At 40.5% G+C, this 25,892-nt stretch overlaps 1 protein-coding gene across 1 annotated transcript in view; it reads left to right on the top strand.

Annotated features, from left to right (window-relative positions):
- The window catches only part of usp43a (ubiquitin specific peptidase 43a), a 92,527-nt gene extending 66,939 nt beyond the window's left edge, over positions 1 to 25,588 (top strand). Inside the window, exons 7-16 of the mRNA XM_061092119.1 lie at positions 195 to 363; positions 1,516 to 1,627; positions 6,103 to 6,206; positions 9,672 to 9,749; positions 9,899 to 10,028; positions 16,215 to 16,334; positions 18,495 to 18,735; positions 19,927 to 20,085; positions 23,782 to 23,943; positions 24,079 to 25,588. Coding sequence (XP_060948102.1) covers positions 195 to 363; positions 1,516 to 1,627; positions 6,103 to 6,206; positions 9,672 to 9,749; positions 9,899 to 10,028; positions 16,215 to 16,334; positions 18,495 to 18,735; positions 19,927 to 20,085; positions 23,782 to 23,943; positions 24,079 to 25,241 — 2,438 coding nt within the window. The 3' untranslated portion in view covers positions 25,242 to 25,588. The remainder of the gene's footprint in view (positions 1 to 194; positions 364 to 1,515; positions 1,628 to 6,102; positions 6,207 to 9,671; positions 9,750 to 9,898; positions 10,029 to 16,214; positions 16,335 to 18,494; positions 18,736 to 19,926; positions 20,086 to 23,781; positions 23,944 to 24,078) is intronic.
- Positions 25,589 to 25,892: the final 304 nt, after the last annotated feature.

Genomic DNA, 25,892 nt, shown 5'->3' with positions numbered 1-25,892 from the left:
TGATAAATTTTGCTGCAGATCTGGATCATGAGCCGGATCCAGGATTTTTACTTGTGAAAACTTGTCTTCCTAAACCAGTTAACACGAGGGTTTTTTTGGTATTAATTTTGGCAGCAGAGAGACAAACTGTTGTGTGTTGCTCAGTCAAACAGAAGGTCAGATTTTTCATCAGCCTTTTCCTCTGCTCTGCTCAGGGTTTCACCACAGCCTCCCCTCCTCTCCCTACTCCTCCTCGGCTGGACCTGATGGCCAGAAGTTACCAGCGTCTGGAACCCTCTCCTCCGAGTACCTGAACCAGGGCTGCTCCACCAAGCTCCTCCTCATCATCTGTAACACAGCAGGCTCCGGCCAGCAAGCTGTCAGGTGAGCTGCAACCAGATTATTATTTTTCAACATGGTTGATTACGTTTTTATTATTGGATTTTGCAGCTTTTTAATAGTTTCTGGTAAGCACACACCAGCAGATATATACATATATATACAGTATATATAATATATATGTATGTGTGTTTAGAACTAAGACTACTAAGTACAACTAAGTACTTTTGGCCAGTAGTTGTTTTTTTATACTTAGAGTCTAATGGATCTGAAGCATGGGTCGAGTACATGTCCACATATTTTTCCTCGGTGTACAGTTTGTGTTAATAGGGTCAGTCAGTTCCTGCTGTTTTTTTAAAGGCACATAAACCTTGTAAAAGATGCACTTCCAAGGACTGCAGTTTATTGCTGTCTGAAATCGCTGTCATGTTCCTGAACCTGAGTTCATTTAATGTTGGTAACAAAGCAGAATTCTCAATGAAAACCTCCTGGTTAGGACTGTGATGATGGTCCTCTAATACGAACAGGTGTATTTTGTAAAAATCACCTGATGCTTCTAAATTATATAAATGGCTCAGATTTCCCTACATCATCAATAAAGTTTAACCTGTTAAAACTTGATTCATATATTTACTTCAGATGATCATCATGTGCCATTTGGGCTCAATATCATAGCTTTTAACAGGAGTGAAACTCAGCAGAGTCGTACTCGTGCACCTATGGGACCACGTAATAGATGCTCCTATGAAAGGCCTGATAACGTCGGGATTTGACATTTGAGTACTTGTCTGTCAACATGTCACAGGACTCTCATCTGAATCTCTCAGTTGTCATCTATAACAAAATGAAAATAAACACAAGGCTCTGAAATCAACATACTCATAGTAAAACAAAACTCAATGGAAAAATGAACACGTACATACATCAGTATAATAAGAACTACCTAAAATGGCAGAAGTCATATTTTAGTTTTAATTTTGGTCCATGTCCTACCTGCTAACATGGAGGAGGCAGGGTCTGTGACCTTTCCTGCTCCCAGCCACCAGGGGGCGATGAAGATGCAGCAGCTCCACTTTAGGGGAGCAGTCATGTTGTCTATCTTTATATACAGTCTGTTTAAAAGCAACATAACTTTTTTCTTGTCTCCTCTCCTCTCCCCTCTCCTCCTCCCTCTCCTCTCCTCTCCTCTTCCGTCAGGTTCGGACCTCCATTTCTCATGCGCGAGGACAGGAGCATCTCCTGGGACCAGCTGCAGCAGAGCATCCTCAGCAAGCTCTATTATCTGATGCTGAATGGATCTCAGGCTCAGGTAATGGCAGCAGCCTCACTCTCCTGTGCCCTCAGCCCTTCAGCTCAGGGTTTCATGAACCTTTTCTTCTCTGTGTGGCTAAATTCAAAAAGCCACAAGGAGTGTTCGGTGGTGGTTTGATTCATTTAATTATTGGTGGGTTTTGTGTTTAAATAGCTAGTTGTCATTATCTGTTTTCAATTGTGTGAGACACACTGGGAGCTATTTTTAAATGAAAGACAAAGGTTTAACCACATATCAATGGGATTTTGAAAAGACAGTCTGTTTGATGCTTCTTTTTCATTCTTTTGGCGATGAATTTTTAAACGGAGCTCATTGCACCTCTGACACTATGAAAAAGATTTAGGATGCTGAGTGATGGTTGTGGAGGTTTGAGTAGGAGACACTCAGAGGGGGCAAAAGTATACACAATCTTTACTCAGGTAGAAGTACAGATATTTGAGTTAAAAAACGATTCAAGTAAAGGTGTAAGTACCGGTTCAACCGCTTTACTCAAGTCGAAGAAGAAAAGTAGGGTACAAGGGTAAAAAGTTACCCAATGAATGTCATGTCTACCGACCGTATCTGTAACTTGTGTCAGATTAATATAGTTTGCAGACTATTTAAATTAAATCACACATATAGAGAGCATTTGAGTCTACTTCTCTTGTCGGTTTTGTCTCGGTTGATATCTGTCTTGATGTTGGAAAGGCAGCTCTCAATAATAAAATATTTAAACAAGAGTAACCAGCCTGTGTTTGAAAAAGAGTCAAAAGAACAGATATTTGTTTTAGAAAGGAGGGACTAAATGTAAAAGGTTGCCAGAAAAAACAAATACTCAAGTACTGTACAGTAGCTAATTATTTTTATTTTGTCAATTCCCACCTCTGGTGACACTTAATTGTATATAGAGAGTGGGACATAGTGTCTTTTGGCTCCTGATAATTAAATATCCATGTTTAGTCAGATTTGCCGCTGCAGTCCTGAACCATGCACCTTGTTAGAAAAACCAGCATAATAGTTGCAACATTTTACAAATTCTATGTCCCATACTTCCCTTTGTCTGTTATCTTTAGGGTTTTCCCTGACCTTTATTCATTCAGAGGAGTGTTTAAAGTTTAATCACAAAAATTAATTAGGACGAACCATACGGTAGAGTGGCAGAGTACAACCGAGGACAGCGCACTCACACAGAGACAGTACAAACCTTTTATGGGAGAGTAATGATGGTTTTATGGGCTGTGCATAAATTCAATTATATCACCGCCCCCTCAAACCTCACTAGCACCAATCTCTCTAAGAATACCGAGTTAAATTAAGAAGCTGGTTTGAAATATTATTAAAAAAATGAATAATTGCATTTCTAAATTATTTTTATATTATATTTTATATTTTACACAATTCTTTTTGTGATTCTGCATTGTTTGAAGTCCACCTCTACCTCCTCTTCCTCTCTGCATGTTCGGCTCTGATCGGAGATGTTCCAAAACCACGCCGTTTAAATTTATTTATTTCACAAAGATAAAATAGCAATTTTCTTTTCCTGGGAAATCCCTTTTTGCTGCTCCAAAACGGCAGCATCGCTACGATGCCACTGTTGAGAACTGTCTTTAGGGAAGTGAAGAAGAAGTTATTTCTGGTAGTGGAGCATCAGCTACAATGTCAGCAATTAGGCAATATCTCAAAGTTGGAAAGTCTGATAAGTAAAACGTATACAACACTTAAGTATCAAGCTATTTAAAGGAGGTAACTGTTGTGTATTCCTAGATGTATTTATTTGTTTTTGAGTTTGTATTTGTTTTTAACCTGAGCCAGGCCATACCACAGTGTTAGCAATCATCACTTCCCTACAGGGTTAGTAGCATACAGCTGTTAAAAAATCCTTCTACAAGTATTTTTGTTTTTTTAATGCACTGGTTTTGGATCAGAAATCGGTATCAGCCAATCTGCAAAGCCCAGGTGTCGGAATTGAGAAGGGAAATATGGTATCGGAACATATCTGCCTTAGATCCTAGTTTAAGTGATCTGTACACAAACATATAGAAAGCCTCACGAGCACACACACACACACACTGTCCCCCCTGCCAGTCAACGAGTTGCCATGGGCAACTCCTTGGTGGCCGGCAATATTTGAGGTGTCCTTATCCAGAGACACCAGCGCTTCTCTTTATAACAAAGAACTTAAGAGGAGAAGAAGGAGAAATATCTGATTTATTTACTGATCACTATCTCAGTTCCTTAGTTACGGCCTCAAAGCCTGTCTGGACAAAGACAAAGTCACTGAGCCTTTGCTCGCCCCCCTCCTTCTCTTTGTCTTAAGGTAAACAATCATCAGGTTCTCCAGGTCATAGATTGTACAGATAATTTAAGCTGATAAGTTCACCCATATCCCACTGATGCAAAACACTACTGTCACTCTGAATATTAAGGAAATAAGAGTTTAATTTTTCTTTTGAAGTCAGACGGTATTTGTGAGTTCACATAATAGTTATTATGTATTTCAGAGCTGTTTATATTCTGTTTTGATTTGTGTGAGTTCTATTCATTTGGTCTTCGCTTCACCTTGCCTTAAATATAAAATGTTTTGCTGACACCCAGAGGTTTGTTTGGCAAAATACACATTCGGGTATTAACATAACCTGAGTTGTAACTGAAGATGTCCTTTTCAAATAAAAAAGGAACCAAATTTATCAGGTTATATAGTACACAGGATTAATAATCTTTTTTAAATGTAATTAAATTAAATATTTTTTGTTTTATTGTAGTTTTTCCTCTTGTGAATCACCTTTTTATTATTATTATTTTATTTATTATTACTATTTAAAAGTAAAACATCAATATTGGCTTTTTCCTCTGTGTTTTTCTTTCAATATGACACAACTTTCTCTGGCCATCTTTTTTTAAAATTTTATCCACAAATTGTGGGAGGTCAAAATAGTTAATTAATAGTTATTAGTTTGATGTGTTTTAAAATAAGTTTTCTTCTCTGTTGATGAAAACCTATTTTATTTATGACTGGTAATGATGATTTGACCTCATAATTTTACCAATTTATTTAATAACAGGTGATTCTGTCCATTGCTTCAGTCATGATGACCCCTTTAAGTTAATGGCCTTTCCCATATTCAACTTGACTTGTAGGGTAAAAAATTTGTTAAATAAAATGAAAATTTCAGTTAATTTTGGATAAATATAAATGTTTTGCAGATTCAGGTCTTCACTTCAAGACCCTGAGATCCAACTTTATATTTACCCACATCATTCACAGATTCACTGTGTCGTCAATTACTTTTTATATTTTATTTCATTTTTTTTTTCATTCTATTTATTTAATCAAGATGGTTCTTCGTAGTGTCATGTATTCTGATCTATTTACATCTACCCAGCACTTTGGGCCGTTTGTCAATACCCAGCGTCATCAACAGTGTCTCCGTCTTTTCTTATAGACCGATCATCCTGAAGAAGGCTTTGGATGCGTATCTCCTGAAGTTAATTCATGATTTGTAGCAAACTCTTGTGTGATTACTCATTAGCCCAATGCGTCTTGTCAGCTCCTCTTCCATTAAGTCCCATTGAGAGATAAGACGCTCGCTCAAGCCCTTAAAACCAAAAAGAGGGATTGTGCCTTTTTAATTTGCTGCTTTAGGCTCCTATTAAGCAACTCATTTATTTCTCTTTTTGCCTGGCTACAGTTTCTATTCTCTTGGCGGCAGCCGGCTCAGAATGAACACATTAACATCCTGATTCTGCTTCCTGCTCTGTAATCACTCGGCGCTCTTGTCCTTGCTGCCGAAGCAGCAGAGGAGTTGTTGTCAAATCTAGACGCAGCTTCGTGGAGGAGGTTAAAGTTTAATCCTGAATCACTCTGATGTTCACCAGTGAAGAAATATATGGACTTGATTAGTGACATTTTCTATGCATATTTCCAGAATCAGACTTTTGTTTACTCACTGAAGCACAGTGTAATATGAAAACACCATATTTGTTTCTGCGTTCTTTTGTTTCCTTGGGCATGATCTGGTTGTGATATTCCTCTAATTTGGGATGTGAATTTTGCTGGAAAAAACAATAATAGTAATAATAATAACATCATTTGGATAAAAGAAACATCCTCTGGTTGTCACTGGAGAACATCTGTAGTGAACTGAAAAACTTGTTAAGACGTTAACACCAGGGCCAAGGTTCATAAAATAGGTGATATTTATACTTTTCTCTTTATTGTGTCCTTGGAGAAACTGATGATTGTTCCTGCAAAGTAAGCAACATAAACTATGTATATAAAGGTGTCAGTGTGCTTTGCTACCGACTGCTCAGTGACTTCCAGCTACAGTAGAATATGCTGCTTTGAAAAATCAATGGTCCAAACTTCAAGGAAGTGCTTAGAATTCTTCAACTCTTGTCAGATCATGCGAGTTAAACTGATGCTCTTGTTTAATACGGAATATCGCAGCTCTTAAAAGACACAGCTGTAACACTGTGCATGTGTCTCTCTGCAGAAGGTTGGGGTGCTGTTCAAGATCCGAGTGGCGGGAGGATTGACATCCTGCAGCTACCTGTCTCCACAGGATAGCCGGCCACTCTACAACCCTGCTGTTGACAGGTAGGACACACATTCAATCACACAAAGAGGATCTACAGTACACTATGCTGCACTACACAACTACCAAGATACTAATCTAGTGCCCTTCATGTTTCACACATGTACTTTAACCTTGTGTAAAAAGAGACAGTCTAAGTCCTATACTGCCTCCTGCTGGCTCTATCCAGGCACCACCCCGGTCCTGCCTCAACCACAGAGAATATATCCAGTATGTGTCAATGCAGAGACAATCTCCTGTTGTGTGATTCCAACTTTAAACAGTGTCTGCACAGGGTTGGCTGGTTATTATCTGGAAGTTATATGTGAAGGGAGCTGTGCATGCATTAGACGCTGTTCAGACCTGGCGTTAACATCAATCCTCGATTCCATCGCTTCGACCATATTTGGATGTGGTCGCATGTGGTCCCACTCTTTTTGCAGTTTGAAGGCAAATGTGATCTACTCCGTTACCGGACCCAGTTCAGGGTTTAAACATATTTTGATGCCTCTCAGTGTGTTTATGTCAATCTGTTTGTATCCACCGTCTCAATATAAGCTCTGATCACCACATGAATGATACTTTTCAAAAATCTTTCCTCATAACTGCAAACTTCATTCATTCAGTCCTTCTCTTATTTAGCCTTTTTTATCTCTCCCTCTCACTCACATTGACACATACTCACACACACACACACTTAAACACAAACACACTTACACACACACACATTGTCATAAGATTCATCTGTAATTCCGACTGGTTAAAAACAGAGAGCATCATGCTGAGTGACAGAAGAACTTAATGCTGTCCACTTTTGATCAGATCTGTCAGGATGGATGAGACACATATACATACTGAAAAACTGTGTATATATATATATATATACAGTACATCCTAAGAATGAGCACATGCATTAATAACTGGGTTCTGCTCTGTAATCCCTCAGCCCTCTTATCTTACCAGCTGAGTTGTTATCCATCTCTAACTGTAGTTTCTCTGTTCATGTGTGGAGGTGACACAAGCAGCTGCCAGATGTTAATAAGGGAGTTTGAGTGTTTTAATAATAGTATTGATCCTGCACGGGGTGCTAAAGCTTGAAGATTGATGGAGCATGGACATCTGTTGCAGTTTCAGCAAACACCAAAATAAAGCAACTCGAAGCCAAAACTGAAAAGATTGCTTGTTTTCATATTCATAACTGTAGACAACAGGTTTTCTATTGCATCAGAAAAAGAGCTACAATTCCCTTTCGCCGCTGCACACTAAGAGGATTACAGGCAACAGAGTATAATGACCACAGTTTGACAGCGTGGAGATAAGGCCTTTTGTTTGCTGTGTGATAGAGAGCATCCAGGTGTCTCTATGTACAGCTGAGGAGCTTAGTATAAATCTCTGCTGCTGTTCTGCTGAGCTTCAGCAAAGGTCAGACTCCAGGCAGGATCACACAGGAGCAAGGAAATGAGATTGAATGTCGTGTGTGTCTGTGTGCGTGTGAGTGAGAAAGAGCGCGATATTGAGCGCTTAAAAAAAACATGTAAATGTGATTTTGCTAGCACACAATACCCACAGGGAGATCGACATAAATATGTATTAGACAAATAAGAATATACCAGTGTGCATGTGAATGTTTTCAGTACATTTTGTTCATTTATTAAACAAATCTTCTGGTCAATTTTTTTTCCATATGTGGAGCCTCTACACACAATAAACATCACAGAGGAGATTATCATATATTATTACTTTCTACTAATGAGGAAACACACAATAACAGAGAAGCTACGATAGAAAAGACTTGAATGACCAAAATGTCACGTACGTCTCCAGAGGAGTCCAACGATATGAAGGGGAGCGGTGAGGTAGGAGAGGCACCCTTATAAGGAGGGGTCCCCAAAACGTTCTCTCATTAAGAACGATTATCACAAGAAGGAATAAATAAAGGAAACCCACCCATCTCTGACACAAGGCCGAAGATCTGTGACTAAAGATCTAGAAACTGGATTGTTAGTCCACTGAAGTTCTGACTTCTCCTCCACCATGAACCACCCTCTACTCACATATCTTTAGATTTATGATTTATTCTCTTTCCTTTCAAATATCGTTTAGAAAAGCACGCACAGTTTTATTAGGAGAGAATAATGACTTTGTACTTTACTACTGTGCTTAACTGTACATTCATTTCGTTGCAACGTAATAACTCCTTGTGTGGGTGTGGTAACGGTGTTTATGCCGCTTCAAGAATTCTAAAGAGTTTAATTGGCCGTCTGTTGGCATGAGTCGGACAAATAAAAGCTCCTCCAGTTTCTCTGTGATTTGGATTTCATAGAAGAAGACAAAAATAATTCATAAAAAAACTAAAGATGTTTGGTTGGCAGCTGTGGCTCTGGAGATTGAGCGGGTTGTTCACTAAACAGAGTAATGCGTGTTCGAGTCCTTGAGCAAGATACTGAACCCCAAATGTCTCCTGAAACACCACCGGCAGTGGGTGAAAGATATCAGTGTGACCAAAGTTTCTCTTCACCCTGAGTAAATAATTACTGCAGCACTTGTGTAATACTCAAGCACATTAACAAGTGGAGAGGGAAAGAAGAGAGACTGGTGAGCAGTCAGGAGGCAGAGAATTCAGTCAATGATCACACAAGTGACTTTCCGCTTCTTTTCCGAATCGGTTTTGGATTGAAAATAGTTATAATTAACAGAATAATTTAATAACAATTAATTTGTTTGTTTGTTTGTGTCCCTGAATTGTTAAAATGTTGTGTAAGTCTGACCTCTAGTGTTGTTTCTGATGCACATACATATTCCTACATCAAACAGTAGAGTGCACAGAGAACAAAGACGACATAAGGTTTGCTTCTGAAGACAGGATGGACGTACTCTTCATCATCATGATAATACTACTCTTCTGTGAGGCCCCCAACACTATTGGACTTTAACCTGAGTAACTCAGACTGTCATCTCTCAAAAATAAATTTCTATTATATTTGTTTAAACTTTTCTCCTTTGCTGTTTCTTTTTTAAATGATGTAATGTATTTTTCTTCTTTCTTTTTTTTTGCTCGGTCTATTGGTGGGTGGCAACAAAGTCAAGGTGCATTACAGCCATGTACCATAGAATCAACATATTTGTCACATCACATGATTTGATCCTTTCTTGTTGATGTCGACTCAGACCCCAGATGGAGAAGCTCTGCAATATAAAGACCCAATATCAGCCATTTGTTAGTTCATGATGTGAACCCAGGTCTCACTTCAGCCTGGTTATCATGTAGATCCTGCTGTTGCTAGTATCTGTGAAACAAGATGAAATAAAAATATGTATTGAAAGTTTTTTATATGTTGCTCAGCAGCAGCGCAGATTTCAACCTCCCTTGTTTGCGGGTTCATGTTTATGGAGATAATACTTTTCATTATCACTGAAGAACAAAAGGTCAGGAGATGTGAATGTAGATTTGGAATGTAATCCCACTCTCTTCTCCTGCTGGATTATAGAGTGCTGAAGATGTGTGGCACCGGGGGGCCTCCTCACGTGAAGCTCGTCATAGAGTGGGAGCACAAGACTAAAGAATGGTAAGAATCATGCACATACCTGTTCACACCTCAAGCCTCCCTGTCGGTTCCATGCACACACCGTCCATGGGTGTCATCCTCTGGAACTGAGTACATACTGATGAACCACTGTAAACCTGTGTGTGTGTGTGTGCGTGTGCGTGCTCCAGTCTGTTTGGCACCATCCAGGAGGAGGTGGTGAAGGATGCAGAGAGTGTGAGGAACCAGCAGCAGCAACACCTGCAGCAGCACAGCTGTACCTTAGACGAGTGCATCCAGCTGTACACCAAGGAAGAGCAGGTAAGACTGAAGGCAGCACGACTGCCAAGTAAACCTAAGTAAGTCTCTAGTCTCAACATCTTTGTATCTTAGAGTATTTTTTATCCAAACGTTAATGAATGCACAGTGGCTTGTATAAAGAAGCACCATTTGCATATATGAATAGTTTAATTAAGTTTATCGGCTCCGGAGGAGGCTGCATGAAGTCTGATAAAGTTATTTTAAGTGATGTCACTTGAGTCGCACATGGATGGAATATTAAGCTTCCTTAAAGGGACCATAAAATCGTAATTTTATCACAATAAAGGTGTAATTTAGCTGAATTTAGTTAATTATGGGTAATCCACCACATTTTGAGAAGAATTTGAGTTCAGACTGCTGTTGCTGTGTGTGTCTTTGTGTATAACCGTTAGGTGGCTGCAGGTGAAGATGTTCATGTCAAAGCTTCACACAGTTCATTTGTGTTACATTCATTTTTAATTATACCATTGTTTATTCTGGGGAATTGACTGAGCATCAAGCTCATCTACAGCCAAACCCTGAGATGACATACTGTTTACACAGGCATTAACTTTCTGTAGAAGTGGGCAGAGGTGATTAATGTACTGGAACTGACTGACATCCTTACACCCAATATCTACCCCCCTTGTCCCTTAGAGTGTTGCAGGTGGAGGGGGGGCTGGATCCCAGTTCTGACATTAAAGACAAGCATTCACACCTACAGTCAGTTTATAATAATAATATTTTAAATCGCATTATTAAAAATTGTAGTCCTCAGCTGATCCTAATCTGCATGTCTCGAGAAACTGCACACAGAAAGACCCCAACCTGCAAACAAACCTCCTGGCTGTGAGGCACCCCCGCTCAAACATGCACACTCATTACCATTTCACACAGTGCAGCATCGGTGAGACCAAAACTTTATCCCGACAAACTTTTCACCTTGTAGTCGTACTTCTCTCAGCCTGTTCTGAGTGTGAGGGACTTTACTCAGACGTCTCTGCAGAGCTGCAGAATGACTCAGTTGAAAAGGTCCTCAAGAGAGAGGCTGAGTAAAGTGTCTGTCGGCCTGTGTTGTTCAGGCACCTGTGAAGTGCAGTGCACAGCTTCATTTTACACATGAGTTTACACAGCACAAGGTTGGTCTTTCAAGGGACTGGGAATTTGGACCACTCCGAAGTGAAACAGAGTTTATTCAGCTCCTTTCTAAAGATGTAAGTGATGCGATGCAAGAATCCTAGTTTCATTTAGTTGTAGAATCTCTCAGTATTTGTACAACAAAACCTGAGTAATGCGGCTGCTATTGATGGGAGGATATTCAGGGTCACTGGTGGATGAGGAGAGTGCCACATACGTTCCCTTTTCATTCCAAACTAGTCTGTGATTAATGAGTGTTAGTTGAAATCAACAGACAGATTGAAGATAACTGGGCTGGATACAGATATAAACGTAGAGCAAACTGAGGACCGCAATTGTAATCGCGGCATTCGAAACAAATCATTTAATTAATAGCTAAGTGGAAAATACAAATATGTATTAATAGAAATGATCAAAAAAACAAAATTGCTTTGCAGTAAAAAGAGCAATTATAAGAGGAATTTACAAATGAGTTACTGCATCAATAAATAGTTTGAATTAAAAAGGGAGGCATGTATTAATACATTAAAGCCGGGGTTGCAAAGCCTGGAAAAGCTGTAGGGAGATCGTCTCTGCTTCAGCGGTGTGTGTCATCTGCAGTGAGAGCGCAGGTCTGAAGGAAATGATGGTTGTGTTTATTACAGACTTCATATGGCTTTCGGGTACATGAAGAGGATTCTAACAAATACGATGAAGAGTTTTTCAGAAACAACTTGCCAACTCTAACTTGAATTCACCAATAAGTTGTTTTTTTTTAAATCTTTTTGAAAATGGGTTTGAAAAGATAAATAGCTAAATTCACTAACTAAATAAATAACACTGGTTTTGATGAGACTTTAAAAGGAATTATTGCCTTTCTCATTTGCATTTCAATTTCCTGCAGCTTTTCCTGTCAAATGCCTGATTGGCTGATTAATTTCACTTCTCTTTATTGCTTCAAAAATAAAAATGTCAAAGGCCGTGGGTTGAATGAGGTATGGAAAAAGACCTAACATTTGAGAAAAGGGCAATTACATTTTCACTCGTGACTTGTAAAACTGTGAGTGCCAGGAACAACAGACCAGATGGATTGGTTATTCACTCCTGATGGATGTGATTCATATTCAGAGCCTTGGTGACTGTTTACAACTCAGTATCTCACACTGAATATATGGACAATAAAAAGCATCAATAGGTGAGTGCAGTGAGTCAGTGGAGAGGGAGTTTGTTGTAATAAGAAGCCACTTCGCCGCAGGGAGCCAGTGACTGAATCAGCTCACACAACCAGAGCTCATCACTTCATGCATATCTCTCATTGAATGTTGCTGTGTTCAATAAAAAGATCTCAGCTGTGAGGGAAGACGTCAGGACGACCCGCTGACGATTACTTCAGGTCCGTCGTACTCGTCACTTTATTCAGCAGTGTGTGAGTGAAGATCTCTTCAGATAAAACGCACACTGTACAGTATAGCATGTAAGTTAGAGTACAGTATCTTATATCTTTCTGAACTTTTCCTGCCAGCCCACATAATAAAATGTACGTGTGAGCCCATGTGAGAATACAGCAGGAAAATGTCCAGATACAGTAGTTTACAGCAAGTGGGCGAGGGTGACAGACGCAAGAACACGAAGAATAAAAATCTGTGTTAAATTAATAAAAAAATACATGATCCAGACACTGACAAAGATGTGAACTTGGAAAAACAATGAGATTTGACAGTTTTTGTTAAGAAGGGCCAACCCTTGTTCCAATGTTCTGTAAACCAAAACACTGAACTTTCCACAGTCTATATGTGAAGTATTTCCTGGGAATGGAATGACAAAAAACTAACATCAACCTTCTGACTATAGAAATTAGTTAAATCAAACATCAGTGACACACTATCTCCTTTGTTGGATTTAATTGGGTACCCTGCCTAATTTAAAATAAAAACATCTCTAATAGCAGATTCCGCCTGAAGACTGGACGTGATTGAGATAACATAATAGCTTCACTTTAACTGAGAGGAAGAGCTGTGTGTGAGTGTTTGGCATTTTTTTGAGTTAAAAAAAGACGAACCTATGGCATATTGGATCAGCATCACGGTCATAGGATGTTCTACTCCCACATTGGCTCTCTGCACATCTTCAGTCTTCCTTTATAACACAGAAGAATAAAGAAATCTGCTTTATATCTTAAAGATACAAACCACATGGACAAATACTTACTCTGTGTGCCACCTCACTGTGACTGTCGGGCTGAATCTTCTCTGAATACATATTGAAATACTGAAAGGACGATACACTTAGTGTACTGTGTAATACATTTAATACAGTTAGCCCTCACTTTAAATAGGACAATCATTTCGTGATTAAGATATGTGTCGGAGGATGAAATGAAAACAGGCTCAAACTGCTTTCGTTTTCTTTGCATTATTGCAATTCTGTCGTCTTGTATCACGCTGCACACAAAAGCCAATGGGATTTTTTTCCACCAAGTCCACAAATCAGTGGCGTCTGGTAAAAATTGTCTATTTACCGTGTGAAGAATGAATTTCATGAATGTTTGTCATCGCTTTATTTCAGGGCAAACATGCAAAGGCTGATATTTATTCTTGACATGTACCAGCTCTCTCTCTCTCTCTCTCTCTCTCTCTCTCTCTCTCTCTCTCTCTCTCTCTCTCTCTCTCTCTCTCTCTCTCTCTCTCTCTCTCTCTTCTCTTTCTCTTTCTCTCTCTCTCTCTCTCTCACAAACAGACGTGGAGGCCCGCTGCCACTTAGGACATAGCCTAGATGGAGTTTAGTCATCCGTGTCTCATCAGAAACATAGCATGAATAAATTTCAGTGATTACTGGGGGAGAGTTGCTGGAAATGATCCTAATGACTGTTCAGACTCTCAGCTCACTCAAACCACTCAGTTGTCTTTTAAACACCCTCTACTTTTCGTGGTATGGATTCTACCAGTTGTTTGGAACATGTGGACTTGAGAACATCACATCACTCCTGCAGATTTATCAGCTGTATATTCATGAAGCTGTGGAGTCTTACGATGTCTGCGAGCTCCACAAATTTTATAAACGTGGACCCCCTCTCCCATGGATTAAAAAAATAAAAAGGGAATGATATTAGAGCACATACAATATACCTGACAAACCAAGTGAAACACAAATCCTCCATACAATTCTTTACATATACGGAGCCCCTACACAAATTCAGAAGTAGGTTGGCATATGATCGTATAACTCAACTAACGAGTAAACTTAAAACCACAATAAAAGAGAAGCTAAAATACCAAAACTTTAATGAAATGTCACGTGCATCTCCCCTGAAGTACAACCATAAAAAGGAGTCCATGTACCAGTTTATGAAACGTCTGTTTTTGTGACATGATGCATTATCCTGCTGGAAGTAGCCATTAGAAGACAACTCATCTTTGGCCAGAGAAGGATGAACGTGGCCAACAACAATTCTTAGAGACACTCTGGCTTTCAAACAATGATTCACTGATGTTGAGGGACCAAAAGTTTGCCAAGAAAATCTTCCCCACACACTAATCCTCCAGCAGCCTGGATGATTGACACAAGGTGGATAGGGTCCAAGGATTCCTGCTACTGACACCAAACTCTGACTGCACCATCTGCAGCCACAGCAGAATTCAGATTCAGGAGGCTTGACTGTGTGTCAGCCTTGCTTTTCTGTTGTCGGCCGACAGCAGTGGAGGATATTCGCCTCAGGATTTCATGTTTGGCTTATTCTGAGATACTTTTCAACTCAGCACAGTAATAGAAAGTGGTTATCTGAGTTACTATAGCTCCTGCTCGTCTTCCTCTGACCTCTTCTCTACAAATCATCTCCATCTGCATTGCATCCACTCGCTGCATGTTCTTGTCGGGCGAATGGACGAATATTTTGTCTTTCTGCAATCGGCTGAGTCCATCATTGGTAGTTTTCTGTGGGCAATTTTGTCATTTTTTTGCAAATGTAATTGTCTGTCTTCTCGAGAATTCATTCAACCCTATAAGTGTCAAACCAGGAACTGGCTCTTATTATATAATATGTAATATAAATCCATTCTTCAGTCCATCCCAACTCCACTCTCTCTCTCTCTCTCTCTCTCTCTCTCTCTCTCTCTCTCTCTCTCTCTCTCTCTCTCTCTCTCTCTCTTCTCTCTCTTCTCTCTCTTCTCTCTCTCTCGCTCTCTCTCTCCCCCTCATGCTGAAACACACCACAGACTCAGCTGAAGTCTTGGACCTGCCACATTTGAAATGTATTTTCTGCTTCACAGAGTCGATTTGTTAATCGATATCTTCAATCAACGGTTGTTGGACAGATGGTGTTCGACTGGAAAATTCTAGTTTATCACCCAACTCTTCTGCATGTCTTTTTGATTTTGGATCCATTTTAAACAAACTCTGATAAGCTGTATCGGAAACATTCAAACAAGCCGGTCTGACACTAGCAGCCATAGTACGGTCAAGGTGACATTTTTATGTGATTGCGGGACTGCTACAATTGATTGATCAATAAAGTTAGTAATACAAATTTCAACGTTAACTATTTTGATAAATTGATCGATTAATTGGTTTGAGTGTTTCGGAGTGGTTAGTGTTTTTAGCTTCTTAAATGTGAATTTTCTTCTAGTTTCCTTGCTCCTCTAATGACACTATAGTGTATATCTTTGGTTTGTAGACGGTATAAGACTGAAGAGACCTCCTTCTTCAGTCTTATACCAGGTGTCTTTGGGCACAGATCAAAATTGTTTACTACTGACATTTCATAAACCACATAACTAATCGATTAATCAAGAAAATAATCAACAGACAATTTGTCAGCTAATGTCAGCTGGGATTTGATTTATTGGTTTGCTTCCCCCCTGAATGACCATGGATGGATGAATGAATTGATTGGTTTTAATAACGCATGACTTTGTAAGCTCACAGGATTTTTATCAGAGTGGATTTAATGAAAAATGTATTTATAGAGACAATTAATCTGACGTAAACACGTCTCATAACCAGACCAAGTGACCACAGATATGAACATTTTGTGTTTACATCATTTTGTTTTATTTGTATGAACGTCTCATTGATGATTTCACTGACTGTTTCCAGCTTGCCCCTGACGACGCCTGGAAGTGTCCCCACTGTAAAAAGTTTCAGCAGGGCATGGTGAAGATGAGCCTGTGGACTCTCCCTGACATCCTGATCCTCCACCTCAAGCGTTTCCGACAGGTAGGATGCACGAATCACCACAAGTTCTTAATTACATACACCTTCTGTACCTAAACTGCTCCAAACAACAAACGCACACACATAGCCGCTAGCTGGTGAAAATAGAATTCAACGGCAACAGAGTCTGATCTTGCCTTGAGGAGAGAATATTGGACAGATTGTCAAAACCACAACTTTAATTGAATTCTAATGTCCCTCCTTGATTTCTCTAACCCTGCCAAAACAACTCTCTGTTTGATTTTCTACTGTTTGGTTTTCCAGTCTCCCATAAGTGGCCAAAGAATAAAAAAATGGAATTCAATTATAGCAATATCTTCTCTACGATTGAGTTTTTGTTGTGACTTGATTTTTGTCAGGGCAGCAAGAAAATAAATGATCAACAACTATTTGCCTGATAGGAAGAAAATCCTCTTAACATTGCTCAACCAAACTCAACGATGCTTGCGAGCTCCTTCAGACCCTCAACTGGAGTCGAACTGATTTGATCATGTGACATTCCTTACCCTCTACATACTCCCAATTTAAGCTGCAAAGATTTCCCATCTCTCCCTTTGCTCGACAATGCCTCTGCTGCCCTGCCTGTCGATTCAGCCCCCCCACCACCTCAGCATCCACCTGCAGCATTTGACAGGGGGGGAACTCAAAGATATTTGCTCATCACTCCCAATTATATCCATGTAATCATATCTGGGGGTGTAGTGAGGCTGGAGCCTAGATGCCAAACTCTAACTATGTTTTGCTGCTGAAATAAACATTTCCAACACCTCCATCTATCACAGGCACAGTCCCTGACCTCTTTGCATTGTGGAACGTGCATGTAGGTTAGAGCAGCCTATCAACATGCAGCATTACAGGGTGCGCCATCACCCTTACCATCACAATGTTCTCTAACAATGTCACTGCCTTCAGCCCGGCAATTATAAAAGAGTCAGTGAATCATATCCCTCCCCACAACCGGTAACAAGGTTCTCTCTGTCTGGAGCCGTGGGAGCATGAATACATAAATACCCAAAATATACATACCTGCAAACCAGTGACATCCCCTTTACCCTCAGCTAACTATTAAATGTTATTATTCTACCCACGCTTTCAAGTCAGCAGAGGTTTGGTTCCCCACATTGACTGTATATAAAGATGGTCGGCATGGCTGCTACCTGAAGGTGAAGCCAAAGAGTCCTGATCGCCCCTGGTGGTTTGCTGCAGTAACCTGAATCGCAGGGATCTGCCACAGCTCTTCACCGTGAACACCAATTGCTTAAGTCAGTGCCTCTATAGCCCAATATTCATAATAATAATGATAAAAGGATATTATGAAATATTTTTGTCTGCCCTAAATAACTGCTCATCAAAATATCTGATCACGTATCTGTCCGATGGCACTGCTCACTTCGGCCAAGTCCAGAAAAGGAGACAGTCCAATTCTATCAGATGTCATTTAAACAGATGTCATCTCACTGTTCACATTCCACAAAGCTTCGACGAGGCCAACATCACCTGCACCTCCGCCCAGCAGGTCTCATAAGCAGGTGGCAGCCTGTGTGCTCACTCAGGCCCCAGCCATGGGCATCAGGTCTATGCCTGCAAACTCTCATCGAAAGATGTCCGTCCAGATGATTGTATTTGTATGCAGACTGTCACTCTGTCAGACTCTGTGTCTAGCAACACATTGGCAGAGGAGATTTATTCCGGAGTGAGTGATCATTTCAGTAGACCCTGAAAACACTGCTGGCCTGTGGTGCAGGGCTCGTCAGCTGTGAGGCTGGTTTAGCACACAGTGACGCAGTTGGTATTGATGCTCTGTCGTGCCCCTGTTCATATTGACCATCAGTTTAAGTTAGAGCTGGACCTGCTTCAACTACCTGAGGAAAAACAGCTCGATCAACTGTTCTATCACATTGACTCCAAGGAACCAAAAGTCATCCACACCTAGGTGATTCAACATCACTGATGTTAACAGGGTTGTTCTCAAAGTGCTTGAACATGTATTGTGGCGGTTTTAACATTTTCAGTTCTCAGCTAAATTCAAGATATTCAGGCAGGAAGCTGCTGGAGGTTTTAGTGGCACACTGATTACAGGATGTATCAGGTGATCCAAAGTTACATCTCAGCCTGTTACATTATTTTTATATATTCATGAATAAAAACATTGTTACTCAACAGGTGGGTGAGCGTAGGAATAAGTTGTCGACCTTGGTGCGTTTCCCCCTGACTGGACTGGACATGGCCCCCCACCTTGTGAAGAGGAGTCAGAGTATGCGGAACCTGGACCTGGGGCCGTGGCCCCCAGCCTGGAAGCAGCCGTCAGGACAACACCCCGACATGACCCTCCCACTTGACTATCAGTACGACCTCTACGCCGTATGTAACCATCACGGAGGAATGCATGGAGGACATTATACAGGTGCGGAACTGTATAATATGTTATTTACTACATGAAACATCACACATTTACAAATGTGAGTTTTACCGTTGACTGTATTTTGACAGTTGAACAGACACCAGCTGTTATAATACATTCCCTCAATTCATTTGTTATTTAAAGCCTAATTACTTTGCTATGAATACTTTCACTTTCATACGTTTCAGTCTATAACTATTGTTTTATTGCAGAGGCCATTCATGAGTTTGAATGTTCCTATCAACATATATCATGTTAAAATAGCCCAACATGCTTTGTCCTAATTGTAAAGTGAGATGTGAGCATGGAGCTTAAAGTCTCCACTGCTTCTCCACAGCATGAACTGGGAGGCTGGTCAGAATTGAAGAGAAGGTCTGAATGTAATAAACAAATTACAACTGAATACAGAGCTGGACTTCATAAAAAAATCATCTTCCTCCCAGTGTTTGAGGCACTTTGGTCTTATATTATTTTCCTTCTACCTCTGTAAGGCAACTGCAAATATACTGGATTGGTGATGCAATCAGGCAGCGAGCCAGATGGAGAACTTGATACATAGTTGAGGCAACGCTAGTTCTGTGACCGCATGGAGATCTTTTGTTGAAAAAACAAAACTTTAAGGATATATGTAGGAGAACTGGAAACAGCAGGAAATGTGGAGGATGGAGCAGCCGTTGCCATGACAGCTTGGGTGTCCTCTCACTGGCTTTTTCTGGTGCACTATGACATGGTTACAGTACGATATAAGTAAAATATGGACTTATTACAGCGTTTTAACACTAATACTCCACAATGAAACGGCCACATAAGAGTTTTCATAGTTTTGTTTATCCAGGGAAGATTGACTGAGTATTAAGCTACACATGTTGTGCATTTGTTTACTGCAATAAGGAGATTTAAAGAAAGAACTCCACTGCAGCTGCATTATTGATTCGAGGAGAGCAGCTCAGCTCAGTGTGTCGGCAGGCGGGTCTTTGTTTATGTGGCCTTGCAACTTTGACAAACAGAGATCAATAGTGTGAGCACAAACTACAAACTTCCGTAAAAGACTTGCAACCTAAGCGCAAAGATGTGTATACAAATACCACTACTACTACTACTACTACTACTAATTGTACGACTACTAATAGCCTTTTTCTTTCAGTTTGACTTGAAGAAATTTGAGGATTTTCTCCATGTCCCTTGTTTTTGCAGCTTACTGTAGAAATTCAGTGGATGCCCAGTGGTACAGTTATGATGACAGCAGCGTCGACCTGGTGCCAGAGGAGGAAGTATGTACCAGAGGAGCTTACATCCTCTTTTACCAGAGACGCAACACCATTCCTCCGTGGTCGGCCAGCAGCTCAATCAGAGGTACGCTATCAGAAGACTAGCAAACGGGAAAACATACATAATTCAATGGATAACCAAGCACATGATATAATGGATATACCTGTATGTATGACACAATGTTTGAATTTAATGTATTTATGTGCTTCAAACGCAGGCATACAGGATTAGGTTGCGCCGTTAGATTGGAGCAGTCCTGAAAGTACTGCATCCAAGGGAGAGTCTCACATAGACTTATCTTTACAGCACTGTGACACTGCTGGAGACGAGTCTTGCTGAACCATTATCTTTCTGCTGTAAGGGAAAAAACACCCAGGCGTAAAAGGGCAATATTGAAGAAAATATTTAAAAATAAAGTTGCTATATTTCAAGAATAGTCATAATTGAGAAGAGATTCCTAATATTCCCAGAGTAATGTCTGAATTCAGTAGAAAGACGTACTATAACAAGGTACATTTGAAAATTACTAGAATAAAGTTATAACTGAGAAGAGAGTCATGATATTTTAAGAATAAAGAATATAAAGTCAGGACAATCCGTGCTCGTTGGAGTTCCACTCCTTGTCGATCCAAAGTCTTTAAACAGTCCCATTGTTTCTTAGAAAACTACAACACATGTAACCAACCACCACAGTCGATCACAATTTATTTTTCAAAAAAAGTCTGTGTGGTTCTTTCTTCAGAAAAGACTCCGTTTCTTGCACAATCCTTTCTAAATTTTGAAACTTATGATAATATAGTTCAGATGTGCTGATCTGTTAATTGTTTGTTAATGAAACCAATTTTATTAACAAGATGCTCCACAATTCTCGTTCTAACACATGGCAACAGGGTGATCTTCTGATATTCACCCTCTTAAGTGACACACATGAAATTATAACTTTATTTTTGTGATATTACGACTTAATTCTCATGGTGTAATAACCTTATTCTTAAAATATCATCATAATATTAATTAAACCGTCATCTTGGCTTAGCTTAGGATGCTATGTGCCTCTGCCAATTAATGTCTTTGTCCTCATTCTTGCACCCTAGTTGTTGCATGTACAGGCTGAAGAATATGTTTGTTTATTTGAAACCGAATGGGAGCCAAAATGAATTGTTTGTTTTCTGACTAAAGACCAGAATGCAGCTCCTTCAACACCGTGGAAAAGTAAAGCTGTTACATAAGCATCAATTATAGTTTCCTACGCCACAGGGCAGATGTGTCCTTTGTGTTTTTGCCCACAAACGTCATTGGCAACACCGATTTCTGGATGCGTAAATGAAAAAGCTATTTCCACATATGAATCAAACATAGACGACCCCCTGCGGAATACCTGGATACATACATGACGCACAATGTCAACTACCCGCTTCAAGGCACTGTGATGAGCAATTCCTACAATCAAATGTGTGACAGCAACTAGAAACGTTTTATAGCTTTAAATTCTGGTGGAAGTGTGCTGGAATTCAAAGGCCTCATTATATATTTCCCCCTGCTGATCACAAAGAGTGTGTTTAGTTTCTGAAACAGCTCCACACACTGCAACTGAAAGAGGAACGAAGCCATCCTTCAGTCTATGCAGAAAGGTGTGCAGTTGCAGTAGAGAGTCCTAATATTCATGTTTTTAACGAGACAGTTTACAGTTTGACTGCATCAAAGACATTCGGGAATAAAAGTGTAAGAAACCTTTCGGGAAACTCTGAGAGGGTAATACAATACCTGTCCAGCTGTATCGGATGGAGCTGAGAGCCTGCAGTCTTGCCTCCGGCCTGTTAGTGTATCTATTTGTGTTGATCTAAAGTCACCAGAAAAAAACTGCTCAACCATGTGATGCAGAGGCACACGTGAGGATAAGAGGAAACACTGATGAAAGGTTATTATCTCCACTCTTGAGTGAAGGTCGTTGAACATGTACAATTATAAACATTTAAAGGTTGAAAGCCTTAATGCTCTTTGTTGAGTGGTAAAACTGTAAAACACTTTAAGTGGTCATCATGACTAGAAAAGCGCTGAATAAATTAGAGACCATTTAAGGTAATCACGAACCAGGGAAAGGCAGACACAGAAAGGAAGTGGAGTGCTCTGAAAGGTGACTCCAAAATAAAACAGGAAGTAATAAACTCAAAGTGTTAACATATGAATCCAAAAACCAAATGCAAGTTAAAGAAGGGCAAAGTGACACAATGAGTCCAACAAAAGATCCACAAAGACGAATCAGAAGGTCTACTGAAAAGACTCCCATGCCAGCAGGTGGCTATGTGCTGCATACAGAGGCTCGGGTCCTCCTGCAGCACCAACAGTTTTGGTATCCACCTGGCCCTTTGTTGCTTGTCTTCCCCACTCTTTCTGCCCATTTAAATTTTACTCACCTATCAATAAAGGTGAAGTTCTAAACCCTCAAAAGTTCACAAGTCTTGTTAATAGACAAGGGAATTGTATCCAGAGTAGATCCTGTCAATCACATAAGTTTCCCCCATAATGTTTGATCATCTTTAAACTAAGAAAATGTATGACATGCTAACTGCGACTGACAGGGTTATATAAGGAAGGAAAAGACGGAAATAACATAACAGAATGTGTGCGGATGAACTTGAAACCTTTTGTTGTGGCTGCTCAGAGGAGGTCATGGTGGAGTAGATAATGGAAATGTCACAAGGTCTCCTCATTAAGGTCTCAACCTTTATCATCATGAAATGTCTTTCCATTTACAGTACAAGTACTAGCTATCCAAATTACCCAAAAGAACAGCATATAAGTAGACTGTGTACATCTTTAACCGCTGTCAAAATAAAGTTGATATTTAAATTGGTTAGCCACCTGCTGGCATGTGCTCCTAGATGTTATGGGATCTCAAGTGAAATTGTACATTAATAGCTGTATGGGGGGGGATTTTATTCCAGCTTTGTCCTGATTTCCACAACGTCCAGCATTATCTCTGTCTGAGCTGAAATACATCTGGACAGGAAAGAAGACACAAAGATTCACTCTGTGTAATGAAAAAGAGCATAGGCCCGTGGAAATATGTGTTTTATGTATAATTTTAAACATATGTATGCATCAATGTACAATTTCTGCACATTTCATAACTTTAGATAAAAAAGGGGATCGTTATGTACTATAGTACCTTGGGTGTTATTTCTATTCCCACATGCAAAAACAATTCCAACTGTAACATATTGTAATATTGGTTTCCATGGCAGCCGCTACCAATCAATAGGCTGAGTTTCAGTGAAGGTTTGTTTTCTGTCCAGCTGACGGAGACTTGCACTGACAGGATTTAATTGTGTTGGTGTAATCCCTAAATCCCCCCCGCCAGAAGCCTCTAAAAGTTGTTGAATATCCAGCGATTCACGGGTACAGCCTGGTTTTCAGACGATAAGGAGACCAGGAGGCACAAATAATGAAAGTGGAGATGGAACTAATTACATTTTTTCCACTTCAGCTAGGTACCACGAAAAAGCACTTTCACATTCATGCATGAATGATGAAGAGTAATGAAACCATTACAGGGGCCAATCTACTCTTTGGCTACTTTTACATCTGATGTTTTTTTAACATGTCTTGTTCAAAGGATTGCAAGACTTGTAATAGAAACAAAGTCAAGTGAACATGGATTTCATCTATTTCTGGCTGTACAAAGGTCATTTAAATTTAAACATCACAGCTAACCATTTAGAAGTGTTGTTTATTTAATGTTCTCAGTTTATTCTCTTTTTTTTTCTGTGTGTCTCACAGGCTCCACAAGCTCATCGATGTCAGACCATTGGCTCGTCCGCCTCACAGTGGACAGTAAGAGAGGCAGTCTGGTGTCTCGATCGTTCACCACCTGCCCGTCTTCACATCCCGACTCTCCAGAGTCTCCCGTCTTCCTCGACGATGGTTGTAAAGAGGAAAAGGGTAAAAGAGCACACCTAAAATTGTCACTAATTAGTTGAATCGCTTACTGATTGTTTGTTTTGAGATCAATTGTGTGTAAAGGTCTTGCATTTGAATGAGAAAACTAAAAGATTTGTTTCTCTAATTAATTGTTAGGAGGTTTTGAGAGAAGGCCATTTATCAGGGGACTTGAGGGGCGCAGCAAGAGCATGAGAACCCCCAGCAGGACCAAGGACACTCTGAGCAAAGTACTTCCCCTTCGCTGGTCCTTTGGTTCCAAGGACAGACGAAAACCTGACCCAGTGTCTCCGCCCGATCAAGATCCTGCCCCTGTGGAGCTAGTGCAGTACTTGGAATCGGGCCGGCGTCCCCGGTGCACAAAGGACCCAATAGTAACGCTGATGAGCGAACCGCGCAGTACAAAGGAAGCTGCTGAGGCCCATGCTGTAGCTAATGTCAAATCGTCCAATGCTGGGAGTATGAGTTGTGTGGATAAAGCAAGGGATGAGCAGCAGCCAGAGTCTCCAAAGGTCCCAGAGGGCCAGAGGAGACCATTGGACAAGACGACCAGCCTGAGACGCAGCAAGGGGAGCAAGACAAGAGATGAGGGCACCTTGAATATCAGCAGTAGCTCTAGCAGTAACACCCTCACCAGAAGGAAAGATTCCAGGAAGCAGAGCTCCTCCAAAGCTTCCCAGGATACAGAGACAACAAGGCGTTTCAGTGCTGGAGTTCAGCCTAGCTACAGCACAACCAGCCTTCACGGTGGGACCCTGAGAAGACAAAGGGGAGACAGGGCTGAACATCCAGGTGCATTTGAAGAAAACTCTAAGACCAAAAGAGGAGAAGTGCCCAAGAGTCAAGAGGGACTGTTCTCCTTCTTAAAAGGCAACTTTATGAAGAAAGATAAGGACCAGAAGACGTCCAAGGAGGATGAGTCAGGGAGAAGAGGAGGAGACGAAGGAGGCCGAAGGACGCTGTCAAGGCTGCCAGTGTCTAACGGAGCAGCAGGAGGCAGAAGTGCTGCAGAAAGAGAAAGGTCTAATGGCTCAGGCCATCTGGGCGATGAGCTGGCAAATGGAAAAGTTGGTCGTCCGACGGTTGACATCAAACGCTCCCAAAGTCAGTCCAACATCCCCACCAAGGCGGAGCCAAGCATGCACAGGACAGCGTCTTTGCATCGCAATGGCATGTCCACAGCCCCGGCACCGTCCCGCAGCCTGGCAACAGACAAGCCATCTTACGGCACGCTGCAGAGAACTCGTTACAGCACAACGTCACTGGGGCGCAAAAAGACAGTCCCCGAGTCGAGCTTCTGACAGAGCTAGTTTAAAAACAAACACACACTGAGCCTTGTACCTGATGTACGTATATAGGTATCGGAGATCAAAGCAATAGAGCTAAATGCACAGTGAAATCATTTTTGCTCCCGCAAAGAAGCAGAGACCGAGCAGATGAAGAGTCCGAATGCTGGGATATAACGAACAGAATGAAATGATGTGACGTGTCCATCTCTTGTCAGAGGAAGTCCATCTCTTGTCTGTTTTTTATCACATGAAACAAGTGCCTGAGAAACTTATATGCAGTTTAGACCAATGAGTTTGTCTTTTTAGCACTGGAAGCACAAGTCCTTACCCACACACACACTCCACATCAAAATGCACATACAAACACAATATCTATATTCTTACTGTAATGTGAGTGTTGAAAGTCAAACATTTATTAAGAATTCTTCTGGTTGTAGCTAGACGTGCTGACTGTTTTGGTTTATCAGAATAAGCTGCAGTTTGGGATTAACTTCAATTATTCAAGGTTTGTTTAAAGTAAAGTGTGGCTTTGAACACACAGCATTGACTTGTCCCAATGTAACTACAGTTACTGCTTATTCCATTTTAAACCAGCAGTCAAAAGGGGACATATTTTGCCTTTTCAATTTGTCCTAGCTCAAACGTTGAGTTTGTAACAGATCT

The sequence above is a fragment of the Limanda limanda genome, chromosome 2 (genome assembly GCF_963576545.1).
Source record: "Limanda limanda chromosome 2, fLimLim1.1, whole genome shotgun sequence".
NCBI classification, from domain to species: domain Eukaryota; kingdom Metazoa; phylum Chordata; class Actinopteri; order Pleuronectiformes; family Pleuronectidae; genus Limanda; species Limanda limanda.
This window is presented reverse-complemented; position numbering and strand designations above follow the sequence as displayed.